Source organism: Leishmania braziliensis, chromosome 8, assembly GCF_000002845.2.
Source record: "Leishmania braziliensis MHOM/BR/75/M2904 complete genome, chromosome 8".
NCBI lineage: Eukaryota > Euglenozoa > Kinetoplastea > Trypanosomatida > Trypanosomatidae > Leishmania > Leishmania braziliensis.
In genome coordinates this window covers 273,170-293,312 of record NC_009300.2, presented here as the reverse complement: position 1 = coordinate 293,312, position 20,143 = coordinate 273,170, and the positions used below count along the sequence as shown (strand labels likewise).

Sequence of the window (20,143 nt, the reverse complement as noted above, 5' to 3'; positions counted from 1 at the left end):
CAGCGTGTCTTCTCTCCCCCCTCCTCTCTCTCTCCCTGCTCGCATCCTCTTCTCTCTTTCTGTCGCTCCAATGTATAGGGAAAAAGGGAAGAGGGAGGCTGGGGGCTGTCTCCCTGTGTGGTATGCGTACGCTGGTGATGGTCGTGTGTGGACTTGTGCCCTCCTATACACCATTTCGTCCACGAGAGCGAGGATGGAAAGCAAGAAGGGGGAAGGGCCCCGCTTTGCAGTGATGGAGGGTGCGAGACGGTTTACGCTCATCGCTTCCCAAGGAGCGGTGCGGGGGGGGGATACGGCAAGAGGGGAGAGGAATACGTATGCGCTGACGCTCGTGTATGGGCCTTGTGGCGCGCGGATGCACCCCCCCCGAACCTCTTTCTACCGTCCCCCCGTCTTCCCTCGCCTTGTCTCACATCACCCCTGCCTGTCTCTTTCTCTTCCCTGGGCACACATCAGCATCAATCACAGCGATCGGTGGAGATGCTCCTCTCAGCATTTCTACTGAGTTGTATGTCAGAACGACAGTACCGCAGAGCGCTGTCGTGCCTGATTTTACTCTCCTGGAGACTGTCTGATGACCTTCCCTTCCCTGTTCGTATCTTCTCAAGTGCACCTACTCGGCCCGTTGCTGACACCGGTCGGCACTGAGCTTTTTCATAGTTTCCCCCCCCTCCAACAGCGAGCAGTTCTCGCGTGCTCGACAGGCAAGTCCATTTCCACTGCTCCTGCTCGCTCTCTCTCTCTCTCTCCCCTTTCACCTTTTCAACTTGCATTCACCCATCAATCCTTCCGCTTCCGCTTTCCTTTTCTCTCTCCCTTCATAAGCGCAACAGGAAGACTTCAAACGAGCACACCTATACTGCCCCTTATCGACCTCCTCCATCCTCACTCATCACCTGTGCACTTCTCTCGTGCTAACGCGCTGCTAGCACAACAACACCTAGTGCTACACACATTGAGCTACAGACACGTGCTCCTCCTTCCACCACCTACGCTTTCCACTACCAACACGTCCAGCGGCAACGGCCTGGATGTAGCTGCGGTGGGTGCCGGCATGCTCGATAGCTCCGCGGCGACGCACATTCGCCGCCTTTGGCCGTCGCCGTGCGTCTCCGTTGTGGGGCTGGACGGCAACTGCAGCCCGCTTGCGCGCCACCAGCACTTCCATGAGGCGCGCATCTGCCGGCGAGTAGAGACGTCTATCCCATGGATGTACCCGAGCGACCTGGTACAGCGCTGCTGTACCACGAGACGGAGTCGACGTCCGAGCTCGGCTTCTACACTCCGTGCGAGTCTCTATGGGTTGGTGTTGCCGCTGACCATGATGACAACTTCGCCACCTTGAACTCTGTAGCCGTGCTGAGCAGCGGTGCTGCAGCCTATCTTTTTATTGTCCTCGCACAGGACAGGGGAAGTTAGTGGTGCGACCGCACTTCCCCCTCGTCCCCTCCCCCCTTTTCCTCCTTCCCTCACTTCGCCACCACTCTCACCCTCTCTCACCCACTCTTTTAAGAGTTGGTGGGGGCACAGAGAGGGGCCTGTTTGTTCCTCAGGAATGATGCAGTGATGGGCCGCGTGTTCGAGCACGCTGTGCTGTGGACCAAGAGTCCTCAATGCTCTTCGTAAACCTTCTCAGCTCTGCTCTTGGGGCACCTATAGTAATCCCGGGTAGGCGTCCTCATGCCTCGCTGCTTCTCATCTTGTTTAATACCCTCATGACGGGAGACGCACGCCTCAGTGCATGGTATCTCGGGCTACCACCTAGCCCCCCCCCCTCCCTCTGTTTTGTGTGGGGGAGCCGAGCAGCCCCCACCCCTGCCGATGCCGAGCCACGTCTGGCGGTGACAGGGTCAGGCACCTACGGCGCAGGGAGGTCGGAGCGGCGCATCGCCAGTGGTGTCGCCGAGCAGGTCGTGGGTGGCGCTGCGTCGGAGCGCGGTGCGGCAGCGAACACGTCTGTGCCCCCCGGTATGGTGGGCAGGGGCGGCGCGCCGGTGAGGGAGTCGGCGCGTTGCTGCCCCGCGCGTGTCTGCGGCTGCCCCGCACCCGGCGATGGGCCCGCGGCAGGCGGAGTCGTGGGGCCGAGTGTGGTTTCGCTCATGGCGGAGCTCGTCTTCATGTGTTGTATGGCGGAGAGAAGGGGGCGCGCTGAGACGAGAGAAGAAAACCAACCCTCCCCGAGGACATGCCTCTTGTTGACTCACGACCCCTCATTTTTCCCCTTTCCCTCTCTCCCACGCTTTATCTCGCACACGCATGCTCTTCATCCCTTCCTGTCTCTTGGCCTTTCATGCCATAATTTTTTACAGTGTCTATGTCCTCTCGAGCTGCCGCAGCCACTGCTGTGGCGAAGGTCAGCCGCCTCGTCTCCCCACGTCTCCGCATCATCCAGCGCGACTACCTCACCCGCCGCGGCGGCCGTACACATCAGGTGCGCTCGGCCGTCGCGGTCGACTACACGCCAACGTACTTTGCGGCTTACAAGAACGATGCGGCACAGTGCCCGCGGCTCATCGATGCTGAGGTGGTGCATGGCGATGAGCAAGCGTTCTGGTCGGCTCGCCGAGACTTCTACCGTAGCGGGGCATCGCGGTCGTACTACCCCACATGGGACCGGCAGGCGCAGGCGCTTATCATGCTCACTCGCGAAGTCCCACGCATTCCACAGGAGGCCTCCTTTCGTCTGTTTACACTGGGGTTGAGGATGATGTTGCTGCCGCGGCTGATGGTTGGTGCGGAGCTGATGTTGCCGTCATGGGTGACAATGAACGCGGAGGCGTTGCTGGGTGAGGCTTTAGACGAGAAGATGGCGAAGACGGCTGGCGACGGCAAGGCGACTGGTGCGGCAGCAGGTGCTGCTGCTGCTCTGTCCTCGACATCTTCGGTGGGTACTGGTGAAAGTGGCGACTCGGCGAGTGAGGAAAAGAAGTAGCAATGCGAGAAGGCAGCGGCAGTGCTACTTCTTTTCGTGCGTTATAGCGTCAACGGTTTGCCTCTCCCTCTCACGACGGCAATCTGCGCTCCTTATCATCCATCCCTCTGCCTGATGCGTAGTGATGCGTGAGAGGAGTGTTGCCCTAGGCTTCGATGGCGGTGGGCTGTTCTGCTTTGGCAGCTTTTCGAAGCGTTCGCGCTCTTTTCTCTCTCTATCGTTCATGTGCGTGCCTGCGCCTGTGTGTCGTAGCTCTTGCGGCGGGATTCGTTCTGCGATATCGCTGTCCGCGCGTTAACGAGTGTGGCGATGATTGTGACTGTGTTGGACTGCGCTCCGAGTAGCTCACGGAAGACGGCGAGGAAAAAAACAAATGCCGTGGCAGCCGGCGAGGTACTTCTCCGGAAGGGAGCGATGCTGCAGAGTGGTGGTCGCATGGGGGACGCTTGCTCCTGGAACTTGTGCTTATTCAACTCCCCTTGTCGCGCCACACCCCGCCATGGTGCAGGGACTGTGGAGGCGGTAGTGCTTCTCTGGAGCGTGTGTGTGTGTGTTGGCCGAAGGGGACGTGGTACGCCGGAGAGGGGGGGGGGAAGCGGGGGCGGGGTGGGCGGGAGAAGAGGGGGAGAAAGACAGCGTGGCGACTACGTGCGCCTGTCTCTCTCTCTCTCTCTCTTTGTATGGTGGGCGAGTGAAGTGTGGGGTGCAGCGCCATCACGTTGGCCCGCCCATCTGCTTCCTCGCCAGCGACGGCTCACCGATGCTCTTGGATACGCTTCGCCTGCGCACTTGGTCGCTTTCCCCCCCTCTCTCTCCCTCCCTCTGGTCGGTCATCTTCCGCTTTACGTTTTGGTTTCCGTTCTACTTTCCCCCTACCTCGCCTACTTTTTTTTTTCCTCTTCGCGTGCGGGGAAAGTAGAGAGTTGTGGTGTGTAGTTGGGCCGCCCAGTACCGACACGCCTACACTTACTCAGACAGAGACAGAGGCTGCGCCTGTTGGGTCACTCGTTGGCCGCCGCTGCCCTTACACAACTTCCTGTCCTTTCCTTAGCCTTTTCTCTCTCTATTGGGAGGCACCGCCCCATACGACGAGTATCACCCGCTCCCCCCCTCTCCCTCCCACTCCCACCTACCCAACAGGCGCATGTCACGCTACATCCAGCTGCTGGGCTCTGACACGCCTAACGGGTACGGTGGGTGCTGCTACTACGGCCCGCTCGATCATCCTGCGCTGCGTGAGTCCACCTTCACCTGCTCAACGGGGTCGAGTTCGTCTACCGGGGTGGTGCCACCACAGGCTTCAAGACACATCGGCGCTGTTGATGCCGAATATATGTTACAGTCGGGCGCTGAAGTTAGTATTTCCGCGCCTACGCTTGAGCTATCAGTGCGTGCACGTGCCCACGACACGCTTCACCAGCCCTCCCCGACGAAGGAGGCAGCCGAGTCTGCGGTGTCCCCGTTGCGGAACTACTCCTCGTACCTCGCGGCGAAGCGACCAACGTGGCCGCGAGCTGGTTTACTCCACCCCTCCACACTCCTGCATCCACGGTCACCATCGCCATCCGTATCCCCATCAGCGGTAGCAGCGGCGTCAGCGCCGCACGTGACGGGAGACGCCGGCTTAAGTGGCGGTGAGGGCTACATCTTCTTCAACTGTCCAGAGGGCACACAGCGGTTTAGCTCGGAGGCGAACATCAAGCTCAAGAAGGTGCGAGGCTTCTTCTTCACGCGGTGGAGCAGCACGGGGGCCAGTGCGTCTCCTTCCACTTCCGCCACTATCGCCGGTTCCGCAGAGGATGAGCAGCACAGGAGCGCATCAGCGGACCCCGTCGCCGATTCCGCACCTGCGACGATGTTAGAGGGGCCTGTCGGCGCGGCGTCGGCTGTGATGGGACTGCCTGGCATGCTCTTTACTATCAACGATGCCGGCGTACGGCATGCCACGTTCTTCGGCCCAAGCGTGGCCCTAGACGGCCCACAGCAGCTCGCTTGTATTGATGCCCTCACGCCGGCCAGTGTACGCAACGGCGATGGTGGCAGCAAGCCCCACCACACCAGTGCGCATACCCATGCGCCTGTTTGCCCCTTTTCGTGTGCTTGCGACTCAGTTGCGCTTTCCTCAACAGGAAGATCAACGGTAGCTGCGGCAGGAGCCCAACAATCCCCGCCACTACCGTCGACTGGTCTGCGTGGCTTCTTGACGGCGCTACGCCTCCACTACTTCCAGTACCGACCTATGATTTTCCGGCAGCTCCACGGAGTCGTGAGAAGGGCGACCGATGAGGCGGTGGGCTGCAGCCACGGTGACACCCTCGCAGGCATGACGGCGACTGCCGGGAACAACCAGCTGTACTTTGTGGAAACCGTGGGTGAGCCAACGATGTTGCACGGCTCACGAGAGGGTGGCCCACTGGCGGACGCGTCACCGTTTGTTCATGCAACACTACCCCTCAGCTCGCAGAGTCTTCTTGTGGCGTTTCGCGTATCGGGTGGCCATAGAAATGGCAAGAAGGCGAGCGCCACGGCCGCCGCCGCCGCGAGTGATGTGATGCTCAGCCTGTCACAGCCGGCGTCTCCGCCCACGATGACCGAAGGGGAGCAGCGGCGTCATTTGCATTCCTCAGTGCTCACAGAGGGACGAAACGAAAGGACAGTCGCGGGTGCGTCAGCGTCAACGGTGTCCTTCACGGCCCCAACGAGTCATGATGTAGTCTTTGGCTACGCGATCATCGTGGCGCCGGGGTCGAGCTTTGACGCCGCCAAGGCGTGCGCCCTGGGTGTCCGCTCGGGCCCCAAGTACGGCCAGCTCAAGCTAGGGATGTGCGTTGAGGCAGACATGGTGGTGGACGCGGTGGACAGGTCAGTCGGACCAATGCCGCCCTCGCAGAATGCTATCGCTTCCTGTGGGCAGGTCAGCGGCCAATCGCCGACCCCAACTCAGCGCTGGGTGTACCCACATCAGGTGATGCGGCCCACCGCGGCAACGAAGCATGCATATATCTCGCTCGTGCTGGATGGCGATCGGCCAGAGGATGTGCGAGAGGCACTTACGCGACTGTTAGGCAGCTCCTTCCGTGAAGGTGTGGGCTTGCCTGAGAAGGGCTCTGCTGCTGCGTGCGAGGAGGCTGCCGAGAACGACGACGCCTGCCGCAACACTGCGGCAGGTGAGCACGGCGGTGGGGTACTTCAGCGACTGCTGCGCGAGCATTTTCCGCACCTCGCGTATTACTACGAAGAGGAGGAGGAAGTGGGCGAGGGGGTGACGGCAGCGCCACCCCATTCCCAAAAGCCACGCTGGAGTCGACGACCGCGTCAGCTCGCCGTGCGGCACGTTGTTCACGTACAGCCGACGTCGTACTTTGCTGAGTTTGAGCATCGCTGCCGTCCGAGCGCGCTGCCCTGCTCGTCACGCCACGAAGCTGGCGCACCCAGCGTCTACGCTGCCTACAACGCGTACATATTTGCTGATGTTGCTGGTCAGCACGACCCCCTTCATCAACATCGACACATCTGCCGCTCAGAGGGTCACCGCGAGGAGGAGGCGGTCGCGGAGAAGGCCGAGAGGGGCAGTGACGCGGTCGTGCCTACAAACGCACTCTTGTCGTCACGGCAGAAGTCTTCTCGATCTCTGCCAGCAGTGCAGCTTTCGCTGACCCCGTCGCTGTCCTTCACTCTTCACGACATGGCCGAAGATGCTGATGATGACGCGGGGATGGGCGAGGACGGGGAGTGCGAGAGCAGCTCTAAGCCGACCGGGGAAGCGCACCGGAGACACTCGCCGCAGCTGCTGCACGGGTGCCCTCCAGCGGCACGACTGCCACGGCGCACGACATGGCACCTGTTTACCAGCTACGTGCAGCGGCACTTCACAGCTTTCCCGACGGCGCTCGTCCACCGTTATCATCTACACCATCTTGCACCTTCGCTCTTTCCTATCGTGGGAGCCACAGTGCTGGCGAAAAGAACTGGTGGCGCTGACCACGTCTCTGAGAATGGCACCGCCCGTAGCGGCGTAGCGGGAGAGTCGACTAGCTCGGCGGAGGCTTCCGACAGCGGTGGCGCAGTGCGCACGCAGCGCGCAAAGACAAGCGCATCGGACTTGAGCAGCACCTCTGCAGACGACAGCGTAGTGTACTGGCCCTACTCACTGAAGCTGCGGTGCGTCCCTGAGGCAGCGGTGCAGCTGTTTTGCAGAAATCAAGGCGCTGAAAAGAAGAAGACTGTCCAAGTACAGCAGCGGACAGAGCTGGCAGGGTCGCTGCGGCTGGTACCATCAGCTGTTAACGCTTCTTCAGGCCACGCTACTGCTGGTGTTACTTCTTCTTCCCGTCCCCTGCTGACTCCCCGCAAGCGCGAGCGGCAGACGAGCTCGAGCCCTGATACCCCGTCAGCAACGGCCTGCAGAGCGCGTGCTAGTGCTTCCGCTTCGACTGCAACTGCCGCAAAGCCAAGAGAACTAACACCACCACTACCACCACCAGCAGCAGCTCGCACTCGGCCTCCCTCAGCACCACCGCGCCACGTTGCTGTTGTGGATGGCGTTGCGTCGTTGCTGCCGTACCCCACACCGGCCTCCGCGCTGGCCCTTCTCTCCGCCACATTTCTGCGCTCACTGAAAACAAACTCTGCTGCTGCAACGAGGACTGGAAGCGCATCCGTGGCGGCCTTGACGTCGACTGAAAGACACATGAACAGGGACGACAGCTTCGAAGCCTTGCAGCAGGCTGTGGATATGGCCAGCACCGGAACTAGCGGCATTGGCGGTGGCGCGCTGGGGTTTCTTGGCACCGGGTCTGCTGTCCCCAGCAAGTACCGCAACGTGAGTGGCACCTTTCTCGAGCTGCACCTTCCCTCTTACTGCTTTCCAGGAAGGGGCTGCCCTGCTAAGCGCCTGCTCCACGAGGATGACCGCGTCAATGCCTCGGAAACTGCGTCGGTGGTGGCAGAGGATACGCCGTCGGCGACGCGTGCCAGGCCCCCTGCGGGTGAGGCGGCTTGCCCGTGGGGTGGAGATGATGTCTTGCTTGACGTTCACTCGACTAACTCTTCCGCACGCTCGCATGCCCCTGCCGCAGCTCGCATCGATGGCTCGCAGCCGGCGGTGCCACCACGCCTGCCATCAACACCGATGTCATTGGGGTTTCAGCAGCTTCGACGTGGGGTGGTAATCCTGGACTTCGGCGAGGGGAGTACCGGGCAGCTCGCCTCTCTCTGCGGGCATCTCCGTGGCGGCGGCGCATGCAGTCATCGCTCACCTTGCTGCGCCTTGTCCACTTCACCGCTGCACTGTGCACTTGGCGGCCATCAGGAGAGCGGCAGGGACCGGTGTAAAGGTGCCGGCGACCACGGGGAGGACGCAGGGAGCAACGCTCTCTCTCCCCACACAGCCTCCGCAGCGGGTTTCACGGAGATGGAGGATGATGCAGACAAACGTCTTGGAGAGTTTGTGCTGGATATTATCCTCGTCTTCATATCCCATGCTCACGCAGACCACCACCTCGGCCTCATGTCCCTCCTCACGCTGCGCCATCAATACCTCCAGCGCGGCCAATCCGCCTTGCCGTCGGTTCCAAAGCTACTCGTCGTGTGCCCGACAGAGGTCTACGCGTTCATGATGGACACCTGGGGCGGCACGGCACCCTACAGGACATGGCTTCATGAAGAATGCGTCTTTGATCTGATGCCGCCACCGGTTAGTGCCCTTCACAGCAAGGGGGTGCTGTCGGGTGTTTTGGCGAGGGAGGGAGGCGGTGCTGCGCCGCACGGGCGCCAGCAAAAGCCTCACGCCGTGGCCCCCGTGGCCGACAACAGCACTCGTGACAGTGCGGATGGTACGGAGCCCGAGCGTGACTCCGTCGATGGTGGTGATGTGGACCCCGGTCGTGCCGCATCATTCACGCATCGCTGTCCTCATCGTCATCGTCCCACTCTCCACTCCTCCGACTACCAGCCAGAGCAGCAGCATGTCGTACCGATGCGACTGCTGCAAGCGCACCTCGCTGCGTGGAACCGAGCCATCGCAGTCGGCATCCGGGATCACCAGCGGCAACCTCTCTCCGACTTGCCCCTCTTATCTTCCGCTGAACCGCTGGCTGCCACCTCTATGACGGCCGCGCGCCGTGTTGACTGTGATGGCGATGCCGCTGCGGCAACGGCAGCGGCGGCAGCGTTGGGGAGGGACAATGTCTGGTGGGATGCGGAGGTGATCACCGTAGACCACCCCGCCAACGCACATGCGCTGCTCTTGCGATTTCCTTTCTGCTCCCCGGTGACGGAAGCGAAGCGCCAGCGCGGTGTGTGCAGTGAGGCGTCGGATGGCGGAGCCACCTGCGCGGCCAATTCAGACGCGGCTGAGGCTGCGACTGGACGACAGCGCAGCGCAGAGCTGTTCTCATGCATCCCTGATAGCTCTCGTGTGCTGCTCTTCTCAGGCGACACACGCCCGTCGTCCTTCTTGGTAGAGCAAAGTTGGGCCTTTGCCGCATCAACGCGGAATTCGCTGCCCAGATGCTCTGACTCCTTCGAGCTCACTGATGGAGGTGGTCTCGTGACTGGCAAAGCTGACTCAGGCAGGGCTTTCGAGGAGGAGGAGGGGGTGGCCCTCGAGGCGAAGCTGCACGGAAGCGGCACCGTTGGTAGACTTCAAAGGGCAGCGCTAGTGCGACTTCCAACTTCGCTGCCGCCGTCGTCGTCGGCGCCGCCATCCTCTCCGTCTTCGCCTGTGTTCATCCTCGTGCACGAGGCGACGTTTGGCCCCGGATTCGAAGACGAGGCGGTTCGCAAGAAGCATTCGACTCTTCCCGAGGCACTCCGCATCGGCGCCGCGGTGCAGGCGGAATACATCGTCTTGAACCACTTCTCTCAGCGCTACCCAAAGCTGCCGGGCTTGTCGAAGGAGCTGCTGGGCGGACGGTCGACGAGCCTCGTTTGTCAACGCCGTACGCGAGCCTCCGCCGCAGTACCGGCGACATCGGCGGTGACTGGTGCGGGGGCAGAGCACCCTGCAAACCTTGTCGATGATGGCGTAGGGGGCGATAATGCGCCAAGGTCAAGTGACTCCGGCGAGCAACAGAGGTCCACAGGAAAGGCTTCATCAACGGCTCCGCGAGAGGATGGCGGCCACACCAAAGGTGATCGGGGCGCTGAGCAGACGGAGGACTCGGGGCAGCCACTGCCGCCGCCACCTGCTGACGCTGCCGACGCAGCTGTATCGCTGTACGCCAACATGTCCTTCGCCTTTGATCTCATGTCCGTATCTTTCAGCGACATGCAGCGTGGTCTTGTGTCGCGACTTACGCCGACACTCGTGCGATTGCTGGAGGAGTACGACTCGTGGGGCATCGGCACGACTCAGCGGATTCGAAGCGGCGGCGAAGGCAGCGGTGGTGGTCGTCCACCGAAGTAGCAGCCGCAGCAGCCGTGCGCTACCCCGCCAACGACGGCTGCATGTGAGCAAGTGGGCAGTGACGGCAACAAGAGTAAGGTGAGTAAGCAGGCCGCGGCTCACGGCGAGCCCACATAACAAGCGAAAAGCAAACAACGCTCTGCGGAGGAGCGATTGCAGCGGAGAGTGCGGCGCTGATACGCGTCAGCTGTGCTTTTTCCTAATGCGAGTAAGACATGCGATGAGCTCCTCCCGATCTGCACGAGGGGTTGTCTGTGGAGAGGTGGAGGGGCGTGTGAGGTTGTAGCATGCCGCTCGGTTCCTTCCCAGCAAAGGACAACTGATAAGGCTGAGATGACAGGGGGAGAGGGACGACCGAGTGAGCGAGAGGGAGAGAGAGAGCGATGGCGTTTACCTCCTCCTCTTCCCCCTCCCCCCAATCTCCTTCCTTCGTCCATATTTCTCCATCGCCCTACGCGGCATGCATAGACACTTGTGGAGATAAGGGGATAGAACAAGGAGAGGAGATGATGACTGATCAGGTCGTCCTGCCATCGCACAGGCCACGTGTGCCTATATCCTACGCCAGCGTGTGTGTGGCGTACGTCTTCCCTTCTGGTCTCACTGGTTGTGTTTTGTATTCCGCTGCGCGTGTGCCTCTCCACTACTTCTGCTCCCCACGATCCGCCCTCTTCTTGCTCACCCCTTCGACGTCTCTCCCTCTCTTCTGTCTTCCGTTCATCATTTCTTCCCCTCCCCTCGCTGATGCTCTCGCCTCCTTCTCCGCGCTCTCACGCACCACATCTGCAGGGAAAAGACGTGAGGTGTGGCCAACGCAGTCGAGCAACGGAAGGGGCACTAGTCGCCGCATAAGACAATTCAGGAAACAGACGCACGTGCAGGCTGGCACTACACACACTTCCCCCTTCCCCTCCACAGAGGCCCGGGCATAAGTCGAAAAGAGCCGCGAGGAAGTCTGCTGCGGGACCAACACACGGTAGTGCAGTGTTCGGCCTGAGTCGAGCGTGCTGAGAGAGAGAGAGAGCGGCGCATGGACACCCACACACCCACACACGTCCGATTTCTTCACCGTCACTTTCTCGCGTCTGTGCTTCTGCGCGACTTCTCTCCTCGTTTTGCTGTTGTTGTTGTCCATCACCCCCCCCCCCCCTCCCCCCATCGCCGCATCCACACCCAGAAGAAGCAGAGACAGGTGGAGGCGCGAGCCCTGTTTCTCCCTCTTCACGCGCACACGCGCTTCCCCCTTGCTCCTTCTCCACCCAATACCCGAGCCCGCTCTACACACCGAGGCACCTATTCCCTTATAGAAGCAGAAGGTAATTTACACTCGTGCATAGACTAAGAGGATTTTTCATCGCCGCCCCTCCTTACCTCCCCCCTCATCATCATCATCATCATCATCCTGCTTTCTCACTCGCGCGTGCGTGCCTGATTCAGCTGCGTTGACGCAGTTTTTACTTCTCTTCAGCTTCCTTCTCTCCTTCCTTCCGTCTCCGTTAAGCTCTTTATTCGAACGCGCGCCTACGACCACATTAACCCGTTTCGCGTCCGAGGCACGCACGACAGCAGCACACGGACAGAATCACAGGCGTGCCACAGCCACTGGCCATCATCCCCAGCCCCAACCCTCAGCACATCACCGTGAGTAGTGAATGGTAGCGCGCAGTGTGCGTGTGTGTGAGGCGGAACCACAAGTCCATAGAAGAAGTTGGAGCGAAAGGGAAAGGTGCGCAGTCGCCGTACCTCTTTGAAACTTCTTGCGCCGACAACCGCCGCACAGCCACGTTCTCGGTGTGTGTGTGTGTGTGTGTGTGTGTGTGTGTGTGTGTGTGTGTGTGTGTGTGTGTGACAAGGCTGTAAAGTGCGTACGCGGCTGAATCACTGGTGCTGCTTCCGTCCAAGCACCCACACGTATGCGCTGCCAAGTCCTGCGTTCGCCACGCTCTCTCTCTCTTTCAGCTGCCGCCGCCACGTGTGCTCGTACGTTCTGCCCCGGAGCTGAACCGAGTGCATCTGCGCCCCTGTCTCCCCTCTCCCCCTTCCCCCCCAAAGTCGAGGTCGTCCCACGTCCGAAGCACGTCGCACGTGCCTGAATGTCTGCGTACACTCACGCCCCGCACGAAGCAAGAAGTGAAACAGCCAAAGAGGCGAATCAAAAGGGGCTCTTGTGGAGGAGTGGCGGTGCTGCTCACCATCACGTAGGCCTACGAACGATCCCCCCCCCCCCACACACACGTACACAGCGGCACAGCCACACCCCATACGTCAGCAGGTCAAGAGCCACCACGGTTCACACACGCGCGCCTCCTTCCTATCCCAAGGCAAGCACATAGCTGTGAAGAGTGAATGCGCTTTTTTATCAGCTCGGCTGTGCCGCGAACAGGGTGCAGCCTCCGCTGCCGCCGTGCTAACCCCCTCTCCGTAGTGGCCGCCGCTCTTGTTGCGGCATCCTTGTCATGTGCCGACAGCCAGCGTCTCGCTCACGGGCCGTCGCGGTGGTGTTCGACATGGTTGCGCGCTGGAGGGCATCTGTCGGAGACCCTCGCGATGCAGTCTGCTTCGTCGGCGGTAACGGCGTCGCTGACAGCGCAGCGGCGCGGCGTTTCGAGCACAACGAGCGCATCAGCTGATGCAGCTGCTACCGCCGCTTCTGCTGTTGCTGCTGTGGCCGCTTTGTCAACAGGGACGAAGCTGCGTCATCGACGTGGCGCTCATCGCAAGCGCGGCCGTGTCTCGGCGACGGCAGGGGTCACGCTGCCCCCCGATGTGCAGCTCGGGGATGGTAAGAGTGGCACCTGTGCTGTCGCCATCGATCCTGTTGTGTCGACGACTGTGTTGGTCAACCCATCAAAGGTATCCAGCGAGCCGCTCAGCCAACGGGCAGTCAAGAGCAGCGGCTTGGCGGCTAGGGGCGCATGCGCGCGCACATTAGGCGACGTCGCAGGCGAGGCTGAGTCACCGGTGGTCACTACTGCCGCATACCTCAACGGGCTTGGCACATCGGCTGAGAAACCTATGGCGTGCCCTCCGTCAGCTGGCGAGGCCGATGCTGCTGAGCCGGCGCTCGTGGCATCCGTGGCGGCTACCGATGCCGCCGAGATGGCCGCGCCTCGTCGCAAAGGGAGAGGCCGCAAACCACAGCGGGGCGCCAACGGAGGCCGCACAGCGGTGGAGGCGGCGACAGAGGCGACTGTGGAATCCCTCGCTGTTGCTGCTCCTGCTGCCGCCTCTAGCCCTGCCGTTGCGGCACCATTGGTAGAGGTGTCAGCGGAGGCCATTGCAATGGCCGCTGCGGTCTCGCACGTAAAGCCGTCGCGAGGCCTAACGAAAAGGCGCTTGAGACGCAGGGAGCCTGGAGCCGCCCCTGCCGCCTCAGCTGGCGACGTGGAGGCGAATGAGGTGAAGACTGCCGGCGTCGCAGTGGTGCCGTCTGCCACTGTCGGCCCTAATCGTGCCCCTTCCGTGACAGCAGACGTGGGTGAAGGGAAGGGCGGCACGCCCGTCGCGGAGTCGGTAAGTGCCGCAGCACCGCCTCTGCCCCCGCAACATATGGACGCCACTTGTCGTGCTGTTACACCCGACGCCGACGCAGTTGAAGGAGGCGTGAGCAGCCGTAGCAGCAGCAGGCGACGTATAGGTCGACAGAGGAGACAGAAATCTGTCGGGGAGTCGGTGAGTGCGAAGGGCACAGAAGCCCTTCAGAGCAATGACGAGGTCAGTCGCGCTGCTGACGTGGATGGTGACCGAAATCACACGAGCGAGGACGGCAGTGCCCGTCAAAGTGGCCGACGGCAGCGATCCAGCTCGCGCACCCGCGGTGGCAAGCGCCTGCGTGCTACATCACCGACAGCTGACATCGGGGCTGTAGGAAAAGGCGCCATCGCTGCTGCCGTGGCCAAATCGGCCGCCGAGGGCGTGAAGGGCACCGCAGAGCAAGCGCCAGTGACCGGCGGAGCGACAGCAGGAGGAGCGACGTTGGCGTCCTTCTCGCTTCTCACCACGGCAACGCCCCCCCAGCCTGCGAGCAAGACCACCACCACCAGCCTCACGACGGTGGATACGAAGGCACCAGCTGCTTTCACCGCGGAGCTGGGGTCGTCGGAGTCGAAGACGGGAGCCGACGTCGAGCTTTCAGCAGAGGCCGTCGGGACCACTGCCGCCTCTTGCGCGTCCAGGGGCAATAGGCGGCCTCGAGGCAATCGGATGAAAGGGAGGCATCTTGTCTCTGCTGCCGTCACGGATGGCAGCGGCGACACCGCCACTGCCGCTGCCGGACCCGCCGCGACGGCGGCAGTGGAGAATGGGGAGACGGCAACGACACCGCCGTCTGCAGCCACTGTCTCGTCTGCGTCGGTGGACTCCTTCAAGAAACTCTTCGCCACTGTCGACGTGGCAGCCGTTGAGGCCGCGAAGGGGCTCTCCTCTCTCGCCGCAAAAAAGCGTCTGGCTGCACAGATCATTCGCCGTCGCTGGCAGCTGCAGCGAGGGCTCAAGTTGTCCCCACAAACCCTCCCATCCACCACCACATCAACAGCCGACGAGGCAAGCACTACGGCAATCTCAGCTGCGGCGAAGGATGACGAGGTGGCAGCAGCCGAAGCAGCGGCACCTACGTCGTCCGCACCTTCTTCGTCGCCGTCCTCGCGCCGACGCCTGAAGCGAGGAAAGAAGTCAGCTTTGACTGAAGCGGCTGTGCTGTCACTAACGGCAGCTGAGTTGCTACCGGAAAAGCCGGCGCGGGGCGGCGAGGCACCCGCTGCAGGTGGAGTCAAGCCGAAGAGCCGTACCACTAAAAGGGGTGGCAAGCTTGGTGGGTCGGCGGCGAAGAGGCATGGCGCGGGCACGACTGCCATAGCGGCAGCAGCGTCTGGTGCACCCGTGGCGGAACTGACCAAGGCTGCTGAGGTCGAAGATGCTGTTCGTGACGCCGAGGCAGAGGCAGATGTGGCGGCGGCAATGGCAACCGCGGTGGAGTTGGCGTCAAGGCCGGAGGTCGTCAATGACGAGTTCTCGCTAGCACCGCAGACAGACGACGGCGCCGTTGCTGATACGACGTCGATACCCCACTCTCTCGCTGCCCTCGTCCCCAGCCGTGCATCGCAGAAGACGAAGTTTTATGGTGCGGGAGACTTGAAGGTAACTTCAGGCGCAAAGGGCAGCAGCAGCGGTAGCACTGGCGGATCGGGGAATTGTGCTGGTGGCAGCAGCAGCAGCAGCAGCGGTAGCAGTGGCAAGGCTGGCAAAGGTGCGAACTCGAAGGACACGCTGTTCTTCCCCGACTACCGTGAGCGCGTCGTGCAGCTCTTTGAGCAACTTGCCCAGATCAACAGTGCCCTTGGCGAGCGCTTTAAGTCGCAGTCGTACGGGCGCACGGTAGAGCATTTAAAGCGTGGCGACAAGGTGTTTCAGCTGCTGCCGCCGAACCTGCTGCCGCTGCCAGAGGACGACCCGGAGAAGAAGGCGGCGGTTGAGGCGCTCTACAAGGACGACTCGGCGGCGCAGAGGAGGCGCGCTGAGGAGGTGGAGCGGAACCGGGCGAAACGCAGTCTCGTCCTTTCCCCTGATAACCTCATTCCAGGTCTGGGGACGAAGCTGCGGGAGAAAGTAATCGAGATCCTCGTGACAGGTGGCTTGGAGGAACTGCATCGGCAGGAGGCAAAACCAATCATTCGCGCCATCCGCGAGCTCACGCAGGTGCACGGCGTTGGCCCACGCACCGCCATTGACTACTTTAAGAAGCACGACATCAGCACCGTCGCGCAACTTCGCGACTACGCCATCAAGGCAGGCGAGCTTGACATGAACAACAAGGACAGCGGCAAGCCGTCAAATCTGGTGGCCTGCTCTGACAAGTCCAAGTTCCACCTGAACGACGCGCAGCGGCTCGGGCTTGTCTACTACGAAGATATGTGCCACCGCATCCCACACGACGAGGGCCGCCTACACGAGGCATTCATGAAGCTGCGCATGCGCAAGTACCTTGGCAAGGACTACGAGCTCGTCGTATGTGGCAGCTACCGGCGTCAAGTTGAATCTGCTGGGGATATCGATGTGCTCATCACGCACAAGCGCAGCGCGGCGGAGGGCAGCAGCGGTGACAGTAGCAGCGGTGGTCGTCCGCTGTTACCACCGTCGGAGGTGCTTGGCACGTTTCTCGCTGGGCTCAAGGCGGACAAGTATATCGAGGCCACGCTGGCACAGGGGCCGACGAAGTTTATGGGGCTGTGCCGCTTGCGCGCGGTGGAGAATACGTCTGCAGCAGCTACTACCGGCAAGGGAAAGGCAGCGAAGGCAAAGAATACAGCGCGGCCCAAGTTCCGCGCCCGCCGTCTTGATGTCCGCTACGTGGACTCGGACGGCTTTCCGGCCGCGATGCTGTACTTCACCGGGAGCAAAAACTTTAACGTCATTATGCGTAGTGAGGCCATTAAGAAGCACTGCATCCTCAACGAGTACGGCCTCTTCCGCAAGCCAACACGCAGGCAGATGCAGCAGTACGGCGTTCTGCAGAGGAACCCGAACATGACCTTCCATGATATGGTTACCCGTCTCGCCCGCTTTGACCTCTCTGCCATCAAAGGCGGCGAGGATGAACTCACCAGCGAACCGTCTGCGGTGCCCGCTGATGCTTCGACTGCTGCCGGGAGCGGTGCTGGCAGCAACGCAGACGGCGCGTCGGCAAAGGTGACGGCCGCGGCCAAGAAGGTCAAGGGGAAGGGGAGGGAGAAGACGAAGCAGGAGCTTGCCGAGCTGCGCGAGATGGCGAGGATTGTGGAGCGGCAGCGAGTGAAGGCGTCTACAGAGCGTGAAATCTTCGAGGCGCTGGGCATGGACTACGTCTCTCCAAAAGACCGCAGCGTGTGAGGAATGATGCAAGATGCCTCAAGTACCTCTCTCTCTCTGTCTGTCTGTCTTTGCAGGCCTTCTGCTACGAGGGAAGAAGGCGCATTGCCCCTCTTCCACGTTTCTTTCACCGTGTCGCCTGTTGTCTCACACGTGCGCGCCTGCTATTCGCGTGTATGGGTGGGTGGCATGGCGCCGTCGTCTCCCCCCCACCCCCTCCTCTCTCTCGTTAGTCTTCTTGATGACTTTCCCCCCCCCCCCATTTTGTTTCCTTTGGGTTTTGGTGTACCGCGTAGCGGAGATTATTTTTAGATACCGCCGGTGCGCGCTGTGCGTCGGCACGCCACATGTGGGGAATATCGCGGACGATGTGCGTCGCGGGTTGCGGGTGTTGTTGGGGTCATTTAGGCGTGCACGCACATGCAGGTGTGCGCGCCTCTTCTTGGATGCTCTTTGGGTGGGCTTGTGTTCTCGGTGAGACAACCGCAACGACAACCACAATGAAAGGCGGCGGTGGCGGAGAGAGAGAACGCCCAAGAAGCCGAGGCAGAGGATGGAGCGCATGGCGCAAGCGTACGTCCCGCCATCAAGGCGTTGCCTGCAGGCGCGCACGCTGTGCAAGTGTTTGGGCCCTTCCCCCCCTCCCTCCTTCTCACCATTCAAGGGGGCGCCGCCACGCTGTGACTGACCACTGGCAGGGGCGTCATTGTGGAGGGAGGGAGAGGTGGAGGAAGCAAGGATGAGCGGAAGCTGCTAGCGCCTACTCTAGCGCTGCCCCCTGGCGCCTCTGTTCTTTTCCTCGGTCCCATCTCGCGCAGCGCCTCTCTGACGGTGCCACTACTGTCATTTTGGCTGTTGGCGCCCGTTGATGTGGAGCTTCCAGGATGGCGGCGATGGCTGCATGTGACTGCCCTCACATCCTGTACAGACCCATACGCACCTTTGGAAGCAGCCACCCTCCTCCTCTCCCTCTGCCTCCCCCCCCTCTCTCTCTCTCTCTCTCTTCCTCCCTCCCGTCGCGCGCATCGCGCAGGCATCGCCGAGCACACTTCTCTCTTTACGTCAAGCGTGACATCTGCCTACACCCACCGCCTTCACGGACACACGCCCGCATACATACAGGCGTGCTTCCCCAAATTAACCGTGGCACAGCGACGCCCTCGAGACAAGGCAAACGCGATCTAACGCGTCATCGCGACGCCACTTTTAGGTATACGCCAAACTCCCTTCCACCCCCTCCCCCACATTAAAGCCGCGGACTCGCAACGGCACGGCAGACACACCGCGTGGACACACACGTTCACGTCTTGCACTAGAGCGACCGAATACACTGTAGAGAACGAGAGAGGCAGCCATACACACACACCCACACACACACGCACCCACACACACACACACACACACAGAGGCACGGACCCGCGGATATATCCACGGTCCTTGGGGATACGGACTCTTGCTTCTTCATCACTGATCTGACGCGCCTCGTCCCAGCTGCGTGTGGGTGCATCCTCCCCCCTCCCCCCCTCTGTACCCTCACGTTCTTCCTCACGGGCAGACGGAAAATGCTCCGCTGGACATTTCTGCGTCGCGATCATCGCGAGAACATCATCCGCATCTTCCAGGAGATGGCAGATTTGAACAACGCTCTCGGAGAGAAGTATAAGGTGAGCAGCTACCACCGCAGTATTGAAAGTCTCAAGACAAACCTTGACAAGCCCCTCAACACCCCACAGGACCTGAAGGCGTTCTCCGGCATCGGGGCGAAGCTGCTGAAGAAGGCGGAGGAGATCATGGCTACCGGGAAGCTCGAAGAGCTGGAGAGCAAGACGAAGCCAAAGCTCAAAGCTATCCAGGAGCTAACGCAGGTCCACGGCTTTGGGCCTCGCGCCGCCGCGGCGCTGTTCGACCGCGAGGGCATCTTTACTGTGGATGAGTTACTGCAGAAGGCTGACAGCATCTCGTCATTGACAGACCAGCAACGTGTCGGCATCAAGTACTTCTACGACATCAACGAGAAGATTCCGATGCAAGAGAGCGTGCTGCATGAGAACTACCTGCGCGAGAAGTGCATGGAGGTGCTCGGCAAGGACTTTTCCATTCTGATCTGCGGTAGCTACCGCCGCCGCCACCCCTTCAGTGGTGATGTGGACGCGATCCTGTCGCGCACGCTCGATGCTCCACCACTTAACGAGCCTGTCGCTGCCACCGGCGTGCTAGCGCACTTTGTCGAGTTCCTCGAGAGCATCAAGTACCTGGAGGCGACCATGGCGCAGGGTCCACTCAAGTACATGGGGATGGGCCGGCTACCGCCCCGTATTGTCCGTGATAAGGTTGGCCGTGAGAACACGAAGGTGTACAAGGCGCGTCGCGTCGATATTCGCCTTATCGAGACCAAAAGCGTCCCGACGGCGATGCTGACCTTCACTGGAAGCAAAAACTTCAACGTCATCATGCGCCAGGCCGCCATCAGCAAAGGGTACTTACTGAACGAGTACGGCCTCTTTAAGCTCGGCACGCCGGAAGAGGCGCGTGCGCTGTACGAGCGCATCGGCATTCGCGGCAAAAATGCTGGCGAGGAGCTCGGTGTTCCTAAGGATGAGCTGGAGGACAAGCGTGTTGAGGTGCGGTCGGAGCAGGACGTGTTCGACGTGCTCGGGATGCCCTATGCCAAGCCAGAGAACCGCGACCCGTAAAGGTGTCTTGCAGGCGCACAACGAGAGAGAGAGAGATAGAGCGACAGTCGAGGAGGAGAGACGTTACGGCTGTGAAAGAGTTTCATAGAGTGTTCTGCAGCGAGCGCAATGACGCCAGTAGAGGAGGGAGGGGGGGGAGGCAGAAGGGAAAAGAGGGGCAGAAAAGCGTATCCGCGCTGCTGTGCTTCGCGGTGCGGCTCTTGGCGCTCGCGTGTCCTTTGCTGTTGCCAGATTTTGATCTCTCCCCTCTTTCCCCTCTCTTTCTGG

The 20,143-nt window shown here is 61.2% G+C and overlaps 4 protein-coding genes across 4 annotated transcripts; all 4 read left to right on the top strand.

Moving 5' to 3' along the window:
- Positions 1-2,314: 2,314 nt before the first annotated feature.
- LBRM_08_0740 (conserved hypothetical protein) lies at positions 2,315-2,932 on the top strand (the record flags this gene model as incomplete). Its single annotated transcript, XM_001562082.1, has 1 exon — positions 2,315-2,932. One exon carries the CDS (start codon positions 2,315-2,317, stop codon positions 2,930-2,932), a length of 618 nt encoding a protein of 205 aa, XP_001562132.1.
- Positions 2,933-4,076: 1,144 nt separating this feature from the next.
- On the top strand, positions 4,077-10,340 carry LBRM_08_0730 (conserved hypothetical protein; the record flags this gene model as incomplete). The annotated part of the gene is made up of 1 exon (XM_001562081.2): positions 4,077-10,340. One exon carries the CDS (start codon positions 4,077-4,079, stop codon positions 10,338-10,340), a length of 6,264 nt encoding a protein of 2,087 aa, XP_001562131.2.
- A 2,547-nt stretch (positions 10,341-12,887) lies between these two features.
- LBRM_08_0720 (putative mitochondrial DNA polymerase beta-PAK) lies at positions 12,888-17,204 on the top strand (the record flags this gene model as incomplete). Its single annotated transcript, XM_001562080.1, has 1 exon — positions 12,888-17,204. The coding sequence occupies one exon, from the start codon at positions 12,888-12,890 to the stop codon at positions 17,202-17,204; it is 4,317 nt and encodes a 1,438-aa protein (XP_001562130.1).
- A 1,541-nt stretch (positions 17,205-18,745) lies between these two features.
- LBRM_08_0710 (mitochondrial DNA polymerase beta) lies at positions 18,746-19,876 on the top strand (the record flags this gene model as incomplete). Its single annotated transcript, XM_001562079.1, has 1 exon — positions 18,746-19,876. The coding sequence occupies one exon, from the start codon at positions 18,746-18,748 to the stop codon at positions 19,874-19,876; it is 1,131 nt and encodes a 376-aa protein (XP_001562129.1).
- Between the last annotated feature and the right edge of the window lie 267 nt (positions 19,877-20,143).